At 39.4% G+C, this 18,498-nt stretch overlaps 1 protein-coding gene across 4 annotated transcripts in view; it reads right to left on the reverse strand.

Annotated features, from left to right (window-relative positions):
- The window catches only part of LOC147160963 (glutamate receptor 3), a 57,682-nt gene that overhangs the window by 31,599 nt on the left and 7,585 nt on the right, over nt 1-18,498 (reverse strand). For all 4 annotated transcript variants that reach the window (XR_015097357.1, XM_086097939.1, XM_086097938.1 and 1 more), the window contains exon 3: nt 13,413-13,652. Coding sequence is in view for 3 of the 4 variants with exons in the window: in XM_086097939.1 (XP_085954065.1) it covers nt 13,413-13,652 (240 nt within the window). In the remaining variant the exon portion in view is untranslated. The remainder of the gene's footprint in view (nt 1-13,412; nt 13,653-18,498) is intronic.

An 18,498-nucleotide genomic window follows, 5' to 3' on the forward strand; every position in this document is an offset into this window, starting at 1 on the left:
AAGTGAGTGGCAGGTTTACTCTGTCGAGCTCCGAGGAATAGAGTGGGACGAATCAGGTGAGTCACATAGAAAGACGAGCAGGTGTTAATCTGGCTCAGCGGCAACATTAAATCCACAGAGGCGGTTCAAGAATCATGGTCAGCAGTCAGAACAGGTCGCTGAGCATCTTGTGAAATATTCGCTCTTGTGCTTGTGTGAGTTCTTTTGTTTCCAGCAGTCCAAAATCAGTCATGTTAGGTTCAAGACGACATATTGTACACCAAGGTTTGTACATGCGTTGATTGAAGGAAGATTTTCGGAAGAACCAGCTAAGTCCAGACAAAGTTGTCTATAAAAGGTGTGAAGTCATTTGTTTTCCACCCAATTTCTGCCTTTTAGTCCAGGGACAGCGCACAGAAGCCTTGCTGTTATTTATGAATGTACAGCATCGTATTGTATTTGTGGGTCAAAGGAATATGATCGTTACAAACAGTGACTGATTGACTGCAAGCAAGTAGGTCACTGCCACATGCCTGAGGCCATGGACCTTTTTTTTTTTTTTTTTTTTTGAAGTGCTCCACATCAGTTCTTGTCGATGTGCTGATAAAAGAATGATTTCAATATTTAATCAATTAAATTCACCCCAAAAATGTCTTTACAAATATGTTATATAACATATATATATAACATTGCATTTGTGGAATATGAATTAAGCAGGGGCGGCCATTTTGCTACTTACTGTCGACTGAAGTGACATCGCTGTTGCGCAAGGCTCATGTAGCGACCAATCACGGCTCACCTGATTGGTCATTACCCTAAGCAACTGTGATGTCATTTTCAGTGGCAAGTAGCAAAATGGCCGCCCCCTGAGATGAATAAAAACGAGTGGATTTAACAGCTTTATTCATATTCCTCAAACGGAATATTAATCAGAATGTCCTGAAATTTGGTGTTTAATTTCCCATTCTTGAATATTTCCACAATACCAGAAATCGACCTAATGTACTTACGTTGCTTCTAAATCTACCATTTCTATCCAGTGACCTTTATAGAATATACAAATCAAACAAAGTATCCCAGTAATTGGAAACATACGTTCAGTTTTCAGTAGTCTACATAATAATTAGTATTAAATTCAATGGAAGATACTGACTCCAAATGACCGTCAGAACGACAACATCCGAATGGATGTCACTCATGCTAATGTGCATTGATCCCCCCCAAAAAATATATACATGCACAGTAAAAGCAAGCAGCGAGTCGCTAGTGGCCCTCCCAGATGGATGTGCCGGCTGATCCGTTCCTAATAAGGCATCAGAGCACAGGGATTCAGGTGACATGATGGCTGGTGACCTTCAGAGCAGCATGCTTTAAGCAAGCGGCTCTCCAGTCAGCTGTGGCCTTTAAAGGCAAGCGCATCTCGACGGGCGCCGCCGCCGCCGCCGCCGCATCGGCCGCTCGGGAGGCACAGGAGCGTCCACGTGGCTCGCCCTCAGGGATTTGTGGATAAGAGGCGGCAGATGGCCCCAAACTGGTCCTCAGCCTGACATCGTTCAAGCGGGTCAAACATTAAAAAGTGGGGGAAAAAAATGTGAACATTAGGGGTGGCAGACAAGCGGAAAGAAAAGGCTGAGTCTCTGTGCAACTCCCACTATGAGACTCTCTTAAGCTGGGATATACAAAACATTTGAAATGGATTTATAAATGACTCCCATAAGAGTTTTGTACGTGTTATATATATATATATATATTTTTTTACCCTGACATTAAACTATGCTAAGCAGGATATTTGGGGAATTAAGCATTCAAATACGAAAATCAATGTCAAAGGCAACCTGCTAAAGTGAGCCTTAGCACTGTTGTGACTTATCAGTCAATGAACAAGTGACAAAGACTTTTGGTCCTTCTGGTCTTTTGGTTGACTTTGTAAACAGATGGCACCTTTTACAAGCGGCAGCAGGCAGGACGAGCATCAAGGACATTTCACCAACTCAATTATTCGGTCCTGCCTTGAAAAATAACGCTTTGTCCAAATGGAACATTGGATCATTTGACAAGGCAGAAAAAAAAAGACCAAGAATGAGCTGTGATTGGCTGGCGACAAATCCAAATTGTACTCTGACCTCAGCACACCTGTGACCCTGATGAGGATCAGCGGCATCGATAACAAAAAATAATTTAAAAATATTTTTATTTTTTTATTTTGACATGAACCAAATTCTAAATGTGATACGCAAACATTTATTAAATGTTTTGCTTTGATGCATGTATTTATGTTTATTGCTCAAACACAACCTGTGCTACCTTAAACGTAGCCATCCGCTGTCACGCTAAAGGATCATCTATGGTCAAAATTAATAGTGCGATTAATCTGCGTTAATTCATGATCAATGCGAGAATTTTTTTGTGATTAATTAATTAATTAATGCTTTACCTTTGACAGCACTTATATATATACATCAACATAATTTTGTCTTTAATAGCATGATATTTTAAAATCTCGATGTATTATACCAATATTATTATTTAATTTAGGGACGTTCGATGCCACTACAACTAGTGAGAAGTTACCGATACCAGGATACAGATACCACTAGTACTTTTGATACATCAAATTTTCTCCCAAAATGGCAGATAATTTAAAATTTAGCATTTTTCCTTAAAATTGCAAGAAATTGATGGCTTGATGATTTTCTATTCCCCTAATTCGATGTATTTACTTATAGACTTGCCGCTAACAAAATATTTTCAGGCCAATTGGACTGGAGATTATTCTCAATGACCAATTCATAAATCATAAAATTAAATTAAATTAAAGAAAAAACACTTCTATCAAAGTGTGTGTGTTTTTTTTTTACACAGTCTGTAAAAGAACAAACTGTGGGTCTCTCACCCGACCACGTTTCTTCAAGGCAATAATGTGTGTTGTGTGTCGTCTCATCTGTGACTCAGTCGTTCTCTCCCGCCTCCCTCGAGGAGGTGACCTCTTTAAAATCCTAAAGGAGCCATCTGTACCACGTTGTGCGCCTTAAAATCCGAGAAAGCTCACACAAAGATCTCTGGAAATATCCAGTTAGCCTAACAAGCTGCCGTTAACTCCCAATGTGACTAACAGCATCTCTCTATTCCAAATGAGACGAATCGCACCACTGCCCCTGCTCCTGCCAGCGCCCCCAAACGAGAGCTCATCAAACACATCATTCCGTATCTAACAGCCACTGCCGTATTTGCTGACAACATGTTGAGCATTCGCACCTCTGCTTCCTGTTTGCGTCCGTGTTGTGTGATCATTGTCAACTTGTAAAAAATCAAATGGACAAAAAGAGAAGGCGACTAACAAACAAAAGCGCTCTTTCAAATGTAACGCCGGCCCCCTTTTTTTTCTGCTCACTCTCATCCTCTCTTCTTAAAGCAAAAGAAAAACAACGTTTTCTCTTGGGGGGCGAGCAGGGGAGCGCATGTCACATCAATCTCTTTCATAATGCATAAAGACGTCTGCTGTAATGGCTTTTCGTTATCCTGAAAGCGATAGTCCTGAAATAGATGAGGGAAAGGAAGAGAGGCGGTAAAACTGAGCAGAGCTTCACAACCGAGAGGGTCTTTAATAGTCTGCGCTGAGGTGGGCTCGGATTAGATATGATGAGCTGGATGATAGGGAGAAGAAAGCATGCAATCCATGAGTTAAAAAATAAATAAACGGGTGAATTCGACAGCTGACAATGCGCGGACCTCTGCGCCGTTGCCTGCTTTGTGACGCAGGCCGGTCACAAAGGCTTTGCTGACTCCTCTGTTCCTTCCTTCCTTCCTTCCCTCGCTCGCTCGCTCGCCGCCTCCTCCGTACACTTTTGGTTTACTCCTCCACTCCATTGCAACCATTTCCACTGCTGTAAGGACGCCGGGACAACCGGCTGAGAGATGGAAAATTTGGCCCGAATCGTCATCTTGCTCCTGGCCTGTGCTCAACTGAAGCAGCAGGAGGGAAAACACTTTGAAATGCAAGCAGAATTAAAGCAGCGCTCTGTATCTAATATAAAAAATAGAAGCCTTGTGTATATTCATGTGTGTGGTACGCTGTCATCTCATGCGCGAGTGCACAGACCCCCAGGCCAGGATCTTTGGCTTGCACACACTTTAAATGCAGCAATCTCTCTGACTATTGTGCTGATCTTGCAAAAAAAAAGCAAAAAAAAAAAGAAGAAGCATATCTTCTTCTCTTCCACTCTCTAATAGGTGTCTGGATATGTGTGTGACCCGAGGCTCGGACTTGGCAGCCTTGTGTAAATGGTCCGCAGATCATCACACAGCCTCCAGCAAGAATTTCCGTTAGTGTGTAAATATGATAACAGTGATTTCATAACCCCCCCCTCTATAGTGTACAACTGACATTCTGACAGACCAAACATGGGTCACTTTTTTTCATGAGCTACTGTAAACTACATTATTTTTATAGGTACATAAAAGGCCTATTTCTCTCAAATCTAAAAAAATAAAATAAAATTCAAAAACGGGGGCAAGAACAAAAATGTTGTGTGTACAATATATTTATGTTTGCACTAAGTACAGTAACTTGTACACCAATGCAAACTACAAATAACAGCAACTCCCTGGCTTACATTGGCGAAAAAAAGAGGTCATGTTTATCATGGTGAGAGTAACCCAGGATCACTTTGACGAGATGTCTGTTATTATAACGAAAATCGGTTATGTCTCCAGAAATCTTGACCACCGACTGGACTTAAGAGCATTAAACAGCTGCAGCTCAGTTTTTGGTCATTGAATGTTTAATCTGAGTTTTACAGATTTATTATTATAATTTTTTTTACATAATTATTATTATTTATTTTTAAGATAAAATATTCTTCAAATTAATTAATGATTGAATAAAAATTAAATATTCAAAAAATGGAGTACTTTTTTTTTCATTTGTCAGAAAAAGAGAGGAAAGGTAGAAAAAGTTTTTAAAAATACTTGAAAAGCAGAAAACTACCATAAAACGTCCACAAAAAAAAAGGTAGAAAAATGCCCCCCCCCCCAAAAAATGAAATTGCCATAATAAGTCCATAAAATTGCCAAAAATGTCAGAAATGTATCAAAAAGGCAGAAATGTCTAGAAATGTATAAAAAAATGAAACGTGATAAATAACAACAAGAAAAAAATCCAAAAATGGAAGCCGAGTGGTAGAAGAAAATGAATCTCAAAGTATTGAATGACTAACAATAACACACAGTTTCATTCATCACAATGTTCAAATGTTTTGCGGCTCCAGACACATTTTTGCTTATTTATTTGGCCTAAAATGGCTCTTTTGACAGGAAAGGTTGCTGACCCCTGAGACGGAGAACCCATAGTTCAAACCAAACACGGCGAAGCAGCATTTTCCCGTTAAGTCAAACCTAAGTGTGAGTGTTGCACAATCGAGCTCATGTAAAATCGTTTTAATCATTTACTTGAAGTATATGTTTTTTTTAAATACATTTTAGTAAACTCTTTTTTTATTTCTGTATTTTTTTTTTGTAAATGTCTCTTGCTGTTCCCATCCATCCATTTTCTGTACCGCTTGTCCTCACAAGGGTCGCGGGGTTGCTGGAGCCTATCCCAGCTGGCTTCGGGCAGTAGGCGGGGTACACCCTGAACTGGTTGCCAGCCAATCGCAGGGCACACAGAGACGAACAACCATACTCACAATCACACCTATGGACAATTTGGAGTGTCCAATTCACCTGCCATGCATGTTTTTGGAATGTGGGAGGAAACCGGAGTACCCGGAGAAAACCCACGCAAGCACGGGGAGAACATGCAAACTCCACCCAGGAAGGCCGAAGCCCAGACTTGATCTCACAACCTTTGCACTGGGAGGCGGACGTGCTAACCAGTCAGCCACCGTGCCGCCGTCTCTTGCTGTTATTTTTCTAAATGTACTTTTAACGATGTGAAGTACAAAGCGTTACCTTGACTATGAAAAGCGTCATATGAATAAAGCCGCCTTGCCTCGCCTTGAACCAACGCAGTGTAACCTTCATCTACTAAAACTGACTGTGCCTGACACTGTACTACAGTAAAAAGCAGCACAAGTTCATTCTTTGCTAAGCAACTGTCTGCTGCCTGTGGAAGAGCTCACATGCATGTTGACAGTGCTGACGGCAATTCGCAGAGCGGGGGGGGGGGGGGGGGGGGGGGTGGGGGGGGGGGCGCAGTGGGAGCTGTCCGAGGTCCTGAAGTTCACACCCATCGCCGCACTGAGGCAAGAACCCTTCAAACGACGCAACGTACTGAAGCCAAATAAACGTAAACAAGTGTGCCAGTGCTGCTTCCGGTTCGTGAAGGCATTTTACAATGCAAGTGTGCTGTAAAAAAAAAGAGCATCATTTGCTATTCTACAAACAAAGAGCTTAAGAGTTAAGCAGGTCTTACTGCTGCTACACTTCCTGCTTTTTTTTTTTTTTTTTTTTTTTTTTTTTTCTTAAGAGCTCAGTATTGTTCATTCGGAAATGTCATCATCATTGCTCTTTTTTTTTTTTATTTTTAATACATATATATATATATATATATATATATATATATATATATACACATATACATATATATATATATATATATATATATATATATATACATATATATATATATTTTTTTTTTGTGTGTGTGGGTGAGTATGTGTATGTGCGTGCGTGCGTGCGTGCGTGTATTTGTTAGCTCACCAGAACACCTATTAGAAAAAAATCTCATACCGTTCACCTAAACCGAACATCAGGAGACCCGAGGGGACCGAAGAAAACCAAGGAAGGTGAAATCCAGCACCGACCAGACACCCCCCCCCAGAACTCCTCCCCAGCCCAAGAAACATCCTACAAAAGCTACACTTCCTGCTTGATGACAAGAAGACTTTTGATATCCAGGGGATAACGTGGGGTCGGCAAATACTAATAACTGTAATCCACGCTAAGAAATACTGGTTTCGATGTCGCCTTCTAGGTTGCAAAAATCTAGAGAGTATTTTTGTGTACTACGCTGCATAAATGTGAATCCACACACAATTTGTAAATACAGGCAGGCAACCGGGCAGAAAGCCTGCAGCTTTTTGATGGATATTTTGTTCACTGCCTCTGCATGCGTGGACGTGCATGGATCAATCGGTGCCATTTTGGGCGTCTGAGGAGAGCGGGCACTTTGTAACACTGCCAGTGCACGTAAATGCACACATACATACACACACACACACAGATCTAAAGTGACTTACATACTTACATATATACATATGTATATATAAGAGTGTAACAAAAATAATAATATTTGAATTGGAAAATCAGTTTTGTTTTAAAGTGCTTCAGTACATGAATTACTGAAATCCTGATGATTTGTTGTTTCTTTGAATTTAATGAACTTCAATAGTGAGTTTTGGATAGTTTTACATGTTACCGGTTAATAAACAGAACAAAACTGCAAATGCACATCTTTGTCTTTGAAGGAAAATCTTGTTTACACTACTGGCAAATTAATTCAGAATGTAAAATGATTGTCTATTTTTAATAAGATACTCTCATTAAAATCATCACATCAAATCAAATTGTAATCCCACTTGAATCAAACTGAATCAAATTGCTCTACTCTAACATGTAAAGTACTTCAATTGTATTGCACTCATGTATCGTAATGCACACCCCTAATATATACAGTATGCATATATTTACAATAGATGTGTAACAAAAAACAGTTTGAGCCGGAAAATCCGTTTTGGATTTATAAAACGTGAGTGCATTGAATCAAACCGAATGAAATCATTCTACTTTGAAATAAATCAAGATATGTATCAAATTGTCTTTTTTTGCATAGCGCATTTTCACGACTGACAATTCAATCAAATATATGTAAAATCACAACAAAAAAGTCATTGCGTCATACCCTCTCGAACCGAGCCGTACCATATTGAATCGAATCGTAATCATAATTCCTGCCCTTTATTACCGTCTGTTGCCTCTTTGTGGCAATCTGCTTATTTCTTGACAATCACACCATGTTTTTGTGGTTTAATCAAAGAATAATACAGTGCAGTGTACTGTACGTAGAGCCTCAAAACCTAATACAGGCCATGCTGGTAGATGTGTAGGGCTCAATTGCTTAGTGCGCAGCGAAGAGTTGACAATTTTTTTTGGGGAGGGGGGTCCACTTGAGCCATATTGAGCCACATCGCTCATTGTGCAGTGAAGCAAGGAAACACTGACTACACTACATAAAAAAAAATGCATAATTAGAGCTGACTAATCACATCTTTGATAATTGAGTCAGAATGGAGAGATCCCGATTTGGTTGCAACCAGAAGAAGGCCTTGATTGAGTCAGCAAACTCAACTTCCAAGCTAGTGACGTAAAAAATATGACTTCAGCTGTGGAAAGTTGAGCTACGTCCTCCATTAAGGGATAAAATGTGCCCAACCCAAAAACAATGAAGCAATCAAATGAGCGTCAACATTCAAAGTTGTTCAAGGACATTTATTTGAATGCCCAGCCTAAATATGGATTTGTGTGAATGTGTTATCCAAACATTAAATCCAAAGGTCACATTTTGTTAATACTGTATTTGCAGATGCTAATAAAAGCTTATTGAAGTGACTTTAAACACATCATCTATTAAATGCAAGAAAAAGGCCCAGCTGTGTCGTAAGAGTTGCTTCATTAAATATTCCTGTGTGTGAAATTTGTTTGTAAAAGTACCTTTCTCATCTGCATGTCTTTGCTTTGGTTACCACTCGAACCCCCTTGAAAAGCACCATTGAGTCTCTGCTAGCCTACGCTGTCACCATTTTGTTCTCCTTTTTTACGTTGCCATGTTTATGTGCCTGGGAAAGAGTCCTTGAAGAGGGAAGAAAGAGCCGTTTGAAACTGAAGAGCGGGTATGATGAATCTCTCTTAACAGCCCCGATATTATAAACCGGGATAAATACAGTGTGCGCAAGCTGGAGACTTGGTTCGAATCTCATTGATGTGCGTCCACGTCCGAGTGAAGGTGCGCTGAAAGTGTTTACAGCATGGAACATCTGCTTTGCAGGCTTTTCCACTTCCTGTTAATGAGCCAGCGTGCCCGACTGCTGAGTGCAGCTCTTTAGCAACGTGCAATTAATTAGATATTTTCTTCAAGAGACCAACGTTGAATGTAAAGTATCTACTATCTATCCTGGCTAGTGCCGTTTGATGGGGTGGGCGGGGCAATTCTGACAGGGTTGTTAAGATTGCTGCACCTTATTTCAATGGTAGGTGTAATATGGAGCACACAGCACAACGGAGAGTTGATTTCCATGTACAACGGAACTAAGTCATTGTTGATCAGGAAACGGCGATGTTGTGAAAACCAATGCTCGTATTAACTTGTGTTTTGCTCAAGCCGTCGTGTACCGCAGGCGCGCTTGCAATTCCACAATCAAAATGTCATATTTTGCTACAATACAACAATCAGTCATTTTTTTTTAAAACCACATCCAGTTGCAGACTGTAACGAGTACTGACCCTGCAGTTGGTCACGTCGATTGCTGTTAAAAGTGTTACAATTTTCCTACTGTCTCCAAAGCCATGAATGTATCTGAATGTGATTGGATGAAAGAGCGGAGGGGGCGGGGCCATTGCATGGAAAATGAGTTGAGTGAATGAGTTTGCGTTTGGAGGCTAAAGTGCGCATAGCGGATCTCATTGATTAATCGACAGAGCATCCACTTTATAATTATAAAATAATTTATAGTTTTATAAACAAAAATGATGGTAAGCACTACGATCTTATACACTTCTCGTTTCATTTATGCTAACGCTATTATTAGTTAAAATAAGTCAATGACGATGCTGACATAAAAAAAAAAAATGGGTGGAGCGTTATTTTTGTCTAAATGAAACTCCTCGTTATGACTTTGGATTAAGTACAAATTGCGATAAATCATCTAAGCATTAATAAACCTGGCAAGGTCCCACTCGAGTGGCCAGCTGGTGAAGACCAGATGTTGCCCAGTTCGAGAGGTCTTTTTTATTTTTTGCCAGCAGGCTGTTAAATGAGGACATTTCAAAGCGAGTACAACCACCGCAAGCGGATGACGTCACACTGCAGCAGATAAACGTGCAACGCTTTCTCTCGTCTTTTTTATGAAACTGCTGTCTTGAGGAGACTGGCAGTCTTGAGTTTCCCTCCTTTTGTCTCACTTGTGATCATCAAACAATAAATTGTTGCGGTGAGAAGTGGGCTGCATGAAGCAGCACTAAGGGGGGAAAAACGAAGCTCATTATTTCCGAATCATAGTTGGTGTGTCAGTTCCTTTTAGATCAACTGCCGACTGCTGTCACCGAGCGACGTTGCCAACATTAATGTGCACTTGATACACATTACATTTTGAAGTACAATTTTGGAAATTAAACGTGCGGTTCATACATGAATGCATTTAATGGTTTCTATGGGATTCTGTTTTGTCATGCATTGAAAATCCAATTTTACAGTTACCGTTTTGGATGGCGGTTAAGCTTTCAGGCGATATTTTTTTAGGGGTGTCAGGCGATTACATTATTTTTTTTTAATTCTAATTAATCGTAAGACTTCAATAGTTAACTCATAAATGTTATATCTGTTCTAAATGTACAATAAAATATTTTTTTCTAAGTTTCATACTCTTGTTAACATAAAACAGATTTTTTTTTTTTAACTATTACAAATGTGGCTCCATCTTTTAGTCATTGATACAGTAATTTCGTAATAATTCATAAACTTGAGTTAAAATTAAAAAGATTAAAAACAAAAAGTGTGTTATATTGATTTGTGTTGAGGTAATTTTTCTGCCACTAGATGGCATAATTGCATTTGTAAAACAGTGACAGATCAATGCATTTTGCTTTTCATATTAAGAGCTATTTAATCTTTAACATGAATGAACTTGTGCACATTTTTAAAATTGTAAAATACAACTTCACACCAGTCTCCACAAATATATGCAATATTATTACATTTATTACTGCTAAATTTTGACATGGGCGTGTCTTCTGCGTTGCGACTGGAATTCCCCCAGTACAGGCTTTCCAAGTAAGGGCCGGTCATTAATCTCGCGTTTAAAAATGAGTGTCGTTAAAGGAACTTTAAATAAACTCAAAATTAACGCACTTATTTTAAGAACCCATATATATATATATATATATATATATATATATATATATATATATATTATTATTTTTTTTTATTTTTTTTACCTGGATTCGATCATAAAATCATATTTTATTTTTCAACAAAGAAGGGTTCGGTGAATACACATAGAAAACTGGTAGGGTTCAGTACCTCAAACAGGGTTCTTAAGAACCACTGCTCAGCAGCTGGTTGATTGTATTTTATCTCAATACTTTTGTGCGTGCATCTGCAGAGAACCTGAGCCTTCTGCTCATCCCACTCCTGCCCCCTTCCTCTTCCGTTGATGAAAGTGGAGCTGCCGTGTGAATGAGTGGTGATTGCGTTGCTGCAAAGGCCCAACAGGGAGGAGGCGGCCAAAATAGGAAGGCCAACGTGCCTCTCAGTAAACACAAGCTGTGCGGCATGTGGGAATCCATCCATAAATTGCAGTGTTTACACTGCGTCTGGCTGTGGAGTGCTAAAGATGGCTGGCCAACAAAGTCGCACGATCGGGAGGAGCGATGAGGAGAAGGATGATTGTGCTCAGGGGAGGTTACGCACTCCTTAATCATTTTGTCACCGTCTCACCAGCGGCCTAATTATCAGCTTCTGCAATCTGCCACCAAAAGGTGTCGGCCAGCTCGATGAAACAAAACGTCTCCACCCACCCAGATTTGACATGGTCCTTCTCAAACATGGCTCAGTTTTGGAGCGTTATGGGGGTAGAAATGGATTTTAAGAAAAGTGATTCAGCTGTTCTGTTCTGCTGATGTGATCAAATATCTTTTTGAGAGTCAGTTGCACGAGTGAGCAGATGATTAGACACCCACCTGAAAACGAAATATGTAAAGTGAGGCGGGGGAAGCAATGGAAAAAAAAAGTGCTCTTGTCCTAGAAATGCACGGTGTCAGTTTAAAAATACTCGGAGCATGCACTTGTGAACACGTCGGCACATTTAGGAGCAGAATGTTCTCAATGTAACCTTAACCACAATTTAAAGCAGACAGTATATTGCAATTAATAAATTAATAAAACATCATCCAATTTCTATGCTGCTTGTTCAAGGTACCAGGGCACTGAAACTGATCTGAGATGACATCAGGCAAAAGGCAGACAACACCCTGGACTGGTTTCTTATTACAACAGGAGTTATGGAGGACCAAAGAAGTCAAAATAAAAAATAAATGCAAAAATAAAAACAGATACAAAAAATATATTTCAAAAATTAAATACAAAAATGATATATTTCCACATATATATTTATTTTTTGAGTCTTGTTTTTTATTTTTAAATTCATATTTACTTTTATTTATTTATATAGTTTAGGTATTTTTTGTATTTAAGTTAATTTTTTATGTATTTATGATATCTTTACCTGTACATCAGTTTTTATTTTCACTTTTATGTATGTATTTATTTTTTATTTGGGCATTTTTGGTCCTCCATATAGTCACTGACCAATAAAATAGCAACCTTCAATTAAGAGTGCTAATTTTAAAAAATATATAATTTTAAGAAAGTCAATAGTGCACGCAATCATAATCAGTATTTGCTTCCCCCCTTTAAAAATCTCGATCTAAAGAGGTTCCCTTTTTTTAATCTCTTTCAAAATCATCCAAACTAGTCTTCATTTTTGACAAACATAATTTACAGATCATGGTAGAATGAGATGATTCAAAATGTTAATGACCCCAAAACGTGGGATAAACGGTCGATTGAACTAATGACAAACAATCGTTCACACTTAAATTCATACCCATATACATTTTAAAGTCCGCAGTTAACCTAAGAAACTAGATTTTTCAAATGTAGGAAGGAAGGCTGGAACCCAGATTTGAACCCACAGAACATTGAGTCAAATGTAACAAGTCTGTAAATAGTTGCCCAACATGAGGGGAGCAAGGATCTTGCTGCATATGGATACGTTTCCAAAAGCTACGCTATATCTTAATGTAATCCTATTAGCCAAATCTAAATGACAAAAAAGCTAAATGACAATCAGAGAGTGTCGAGGATTAGAACGAGACGGCAGACGGACCGCCCGCACCTGTGGTCGACTCACTTCACGGGGCGCGAGGCGCGATTGAACGCTCAGCCAGACATTCAGACGTTATAATGAAGCAATTCAGACTACGTTAAAGGCATAGATTCAAATGTATCAGATGATTGAGGACGGTGGATTTACATATGAGAGACTCATCGTGCACACTGTGTAATTAAGAACAGATGTGCATCACGGCTCATCTGTCTTCTGCTGGATATCACTTTTTTTTTGCAAACGCAAGCGCTTCTGCCAGAAAGCAGCTCTTACCTCTATCCGTGTCGTAAAGGTAGACAAACTTCTCCCACTTGTAATGGTCCAGTAGACTGAGAACGGCGCCTCGCAAGCCAGGCCTCATCTGGATGACAAACTGCGCGTCCACGTCGATGGGGAAGCTGGGTGTGATGAAGGAGGTGTGCAGCGCCCCGCAGAAGGAGGTCAGCGTGTTCATGGACTTCCTGTCGTAGAAACCGAAGATGGCGTAGACTCCTCGGGAGAACTGAGAGCAGACTGACGACACGGACAGACACACTGGCGTCACTGCAGGGGCACTCAACAATGACTTTTACTCAGTGGTTGAACCCTCAGGCTTAAGTACTATCAGAAGCACTGACCTACATATCAAAATGTAAATTCTGATACTTGTTTTGTGAAATTGTACATTTCCAAAAGTCCATTCTCTTCATTTGTCTAACTTTTGTGACCTGTGTGTTGCTCAAAATCAACAGGAAGTGACCTGATTTCAACAGGAAGTGACCCGGAAGTGTTGTTGTCACACTCCGTTACACTCTAAAAACAGTTGGGGCAAAAATAACAGAAATTGGGTCAAAAAGGGACAGACCCAACAGTTTGAGTTATTCAATTAACCCAAAAAGTTGGGTCAAATATATAACCCACAAACAAATGGGTTGATTTGTGAATTATTAACTTAATTTGACATCATCTTTTGGGTTAAATAGCTCAAAAAGTTGGTTCAAATCATTTTTCACGGTAATTCAACTAGGTTATTCAATTAACCCAAAAAGTTAGGTGAAATTAATAACCCACAAACAACCTTAAAAAAAAATGGGTAGCTTTGTGGGTTTTAAATTTCATTTGACCCATTGTTTTGTGTTTAATAACATTTTTGACCCAGTTCAATTGGGTTATTTAATCAAGCTCAAAAATTGATCAAATTAATAACCCACAAACTGGGTTGATTTGTGGGTTATTCATTTAAGTTGACCCAACTTCTAATTGAATCAATAACCAATTTTTGTGTTGTTTTCTCAGTTATTCATTTGACCCAACTTTTGGGGTTAAATAGCTCAACGGTTCATTCTTGACCCAATTTGGGTTATTTTTTGAACCAAATGTTTTTAGAGTGTAAAGCAAAGTTCGTCATTAGGGAAGATGGACATTTGAGAAAGATCTGCTCCATATTGCAAATATGGATGTGAGCCTGAATAGGATAAATGCTAGAAAACATATGGATTACAAATAAGGAATTCAATCGTTCTCCACCAAAGTAATGGTGGCATGTTTGGTGCCCGTGGCCATGTTCTGAAGCCCTATGCCCTCCATTTGTCCTTGGGGCTTACTGCATTGGGTAATCAGCTACACTAATGGACAAATCAGTCCCCACCCTGAAACAAGAGAATGCAAATGTGCAAGCGCTAGGTCTGTGCTGTACTGTAGTTGAGATGATTTATGCAGAGTCCAATCCTCTGCTGTGTGCAGGTCCATGGAAAACGGGCTGCGGTCATAAATACCGAGCCGCGGACCCGTGGACTAAAGGTTTACCGGAACAACAATGTTTGAACAACAAAGGACAACATCAAACCAGAGCGAAAGCCCATTTTTTCTTACGTAGTCTCGAGTGGCAAATGCTGTGATATTTCTGAACATTTTCCATTTGCTGATAACATCCATCAAACAATTATATTTAATTTTAACAGGTTTTGCGAGTACATCAGCTTTTACTAGGAGCTCATGTTGTTCTTTAGGACACAAATGAGTTGTGACCGAATCAACAGCTCGTCTGCTGCTCGCAGTCTATAATCATGCCCTCCATTTGACCTCATTTCGTTTCCGACGTGATTGACTTACTATCAATTCCCCACAATTAAACATTTCCTTAATAATCAACTCATTGTTTTATTGATTTGTATGCCGATAGCGGTTAAGAACTGCGTCTGCTGTTCCTTGACAGATGATTGCAGGTGATTACGCAATTTCCCCCATTGTGGGACTTACCAGGTAGTCGTTAAATTCAGCCCTGTCAGTTCGATATAAAACAAGACCATTTTTTGAATTGAAGCTGCCGCACTTGCTATTCAGGTCATGTTGCACGTGGAAAATTAAATATATCCATAGAATGGCTCTCGGGGCCATAAATCATCCAATTCGACATGGTGCTAAAGTTTTTGTATAGAGAGTTTTTCTCTTGTGGGGAGAATGCAACTATGAAGTATAGTCTACAAAGACGATATGTGTCATTTGTTTGATCACCTAAAGGAGGTAGAGCTGCTTCTTTTTTTTTGTACCAGAATACTAACACAGGTTTTATCGACATGATTAATACCAGTAAGAGGTGCCCTCATTATGGGAGTTAGTGTGGTGTAAAAAAAAATTTTTTTTGGGGGGGGGGGGGGGGGGGGTTGTCAGGTTCTCACCCAGGTTGTAACTCTCTTTTTTAAATGCTCTGTCACACTACAGTATGTGATGATGTATACTGCAATGTACAATGTATGATGGAAAAATATTCAATACTAGTATAAAGAATCTTATCCATTCACTGGCCGCGACACCTGCGTTGTCGAATTGGCTCCATCCAGCCATCCATTTTATACGCCGCTTATTTTTTTTGAAAAGCAAAAAGCTGCACCCAATTTACACTAATGATACTCAATTTCCATTAGCATGTATTTCTTCAAAAATATTTTTGATTATTATGGCTCATTGTCTTCTAAATGTTTCAATTTTAAGATTCCACTCCATCTTCACTCTTGCTCACCATGCATACCACCCACCTGCAATCTCATTTTTTTTACTAAAGGTCGTCTTTCTTTTGGCCACAGTGTACATGATCTTTGCACCTGTTTTCAGTCGGTTTTACCATTTAATCACCATGTGTCGTGATGTAATAATACATTATGTAACTACAGCACACGGTACGGTTTTCTTCGCAAACGACAATCTGTCCTCAATTGCGTTGCCTTTATAAATAAAGGTTACATAAAGGACTTTGTTTGTTCTTGAATTAGATCTTGATGAAGTGTCTGCTGAATGAACTGTACTTTGTGTCCCTTCCCTCCTCATCCTCACTTTCTTTGTTTCAGGTCTTGCTACTGCATAAGATGTAGGAGGAAGAAGCAGAAGCTCTGTGGCTGTCTCCCATTTTCCACAGACTCTTTGGCGCTGCAGCCTTGCCAGGTCTCTAATGTCGGCAGTCGGGGGAATAATAAAAATTCTCTTTATTATGTTGGTATGAACCCCTTTGTGTACGTAAACCTTACAGGGTAAGAAATGCAAGACAGAGAAGGAATGGCATCCTTCTGTATAGATACGAACAGAAATGAGAAGTGTTAAAGGTTTCACACTGAGATGGTAGGTGAGGTGAGAGGACGGAAGTGTGATGGCGTGCCATCTTGCACAAAAAGTGACAAAAGCAGCGTTAGCCTTTTGCACATAAATTCTGATGCACGTGACTGTGTAGAAATAAGTTTGCGGCATGCAAAAAAAAAAAAAAAAAGTGAACTGAAAAGTAGAAATGGCATACAGCAGCACGTCTATGGTAATTCAACACAAAGTAAAATATTGAAAACAAGCTTCTTTTTTTTTTTTTTTTTTAAGTCACAGTGATGCTCAAAGTTGAAAGGTGAAACAGCAGGGTTTGAGGTTCGTTTCTGCCCAAAGGAGAAAAAGGAGACAGACGGTACTTGTCCTACCTTGTCAGGGTCGGTTAGAGAGGACACAGCTGCTGTCCCAAAATGACCGCCTTACAAATGACGGGGTCAAAGACGACCAGCTCTATTATTATACAACCAGAAGGTCTCGCGTGAGACTACGATAAATAACGAAGTGATGGATTTACACTGACCCAGCAGAGACTCGTTTTTGGGAGCATTCGTTTGGAAAGATTGGACCTATAAATAACTTCAATGAATCTAAACACCATCATAAGCATAAACGATATAAATAAAAATTCCCTTCACCCACACTCTTCTCGCCGCTGTATATTTCCATTTTGCAAACATTGCCGCAAGCCCACAAGAGAATCCGAACATATACGTTCAGGCAAGGAGAGTTGAGGGAGGTAAGAGAGTGAGCCGTCAAGTCAATAAATTCTATACAGATTTCTGATAGCCATACTTTGTAATTCAGTGACTTCCACAATGGTAATTCTCAGGTAGCGTTGAGCATGGGCATGTAAAGTGCATATTTATGAGCAATGTTTCAGCACGTAACATTGAATTCAATTTATTACTGACACGTATAAAAAAAAACAAAAAAAAAACTTTTGGATCATTTTTAAACATGGTATTCATTTCAATTCAAATATGCATAGCACAGATTCAGGGTAAGCAGTGTGTTTTTTTTTCGTCCTAGCGGTGGAACAGTGGACCGGCCCTACAAAGTCGGCATGGGAGTTGACCCAACAATTTTGTTTGTGTCCCTCAGCGAGTTCTACGAGGGGGTGCTCCAGGAGAATGAGATAGGTTGGACTCTGTGATGGCTGCCCTTTGTCACCAAATCGAATCCTAACATTTAAGGACATCTGGATTAGTGGCCACCGTATTACGTCACTGCTTTCTGCATGTGATCTTCAAATCTCGCTTGGAGCCGAGTGTGAAGGAGCTGGAATGAGAATTAGCGCCTTCAAATATGATACCGTGGGGAAAGGGTGTCTCCGGGTCAGGTAGGAGATATGTGCCCGAAGTGGTGGAATTTGTGTATTTTGGGGTCTGATTTATGAATGTGGGGGACACGCTAAAAACAGCTGTGTCAAAAAATAACCCAAATTGTGTCAAGAATGGACTGATCCAACTTTTTGATTATTTAACCCAAATGAATGTCAATGAAAACCCCACAAAACAACCCCAAAAAAATTGGGCTGCTTTGTGGGTTATTTAATTATAAATTGGGTCAAATTAAATTAATAAACCAAAAAGCAACCCAATTTTTTGGGGTTGCTTTGTGGGTTAGTAATTTGACCAAACTTTTTAAAGAGCCCAATTGAATTGGGTAAAAAAAAAAAAAAAAAAAGCCAAGCCAAGCCAACTTTTTGAGTTGTTTAACCCAAAAAATTGGGTCAAATTAAATTGATTAAATGAATTAAAACAACCCAAAATTGAGTCAAATTGACACCAGTTAG

The sequence above is a fragment of the Leptonotus elevatus genome, chromosome 16 (genome assembly GCF_054856555.1).
Source record: "Leptonotus elevatus isolate MCC_2025b chromosome 16, RoL_Lele_1.0, whole genome shotgun sequence".
NCBI lineage: Eukaryota > Metazoa > Chordata > Actinopteri > Syngnathiformes > Syngnathidae > Leptonotus > Leptonotus elevatus.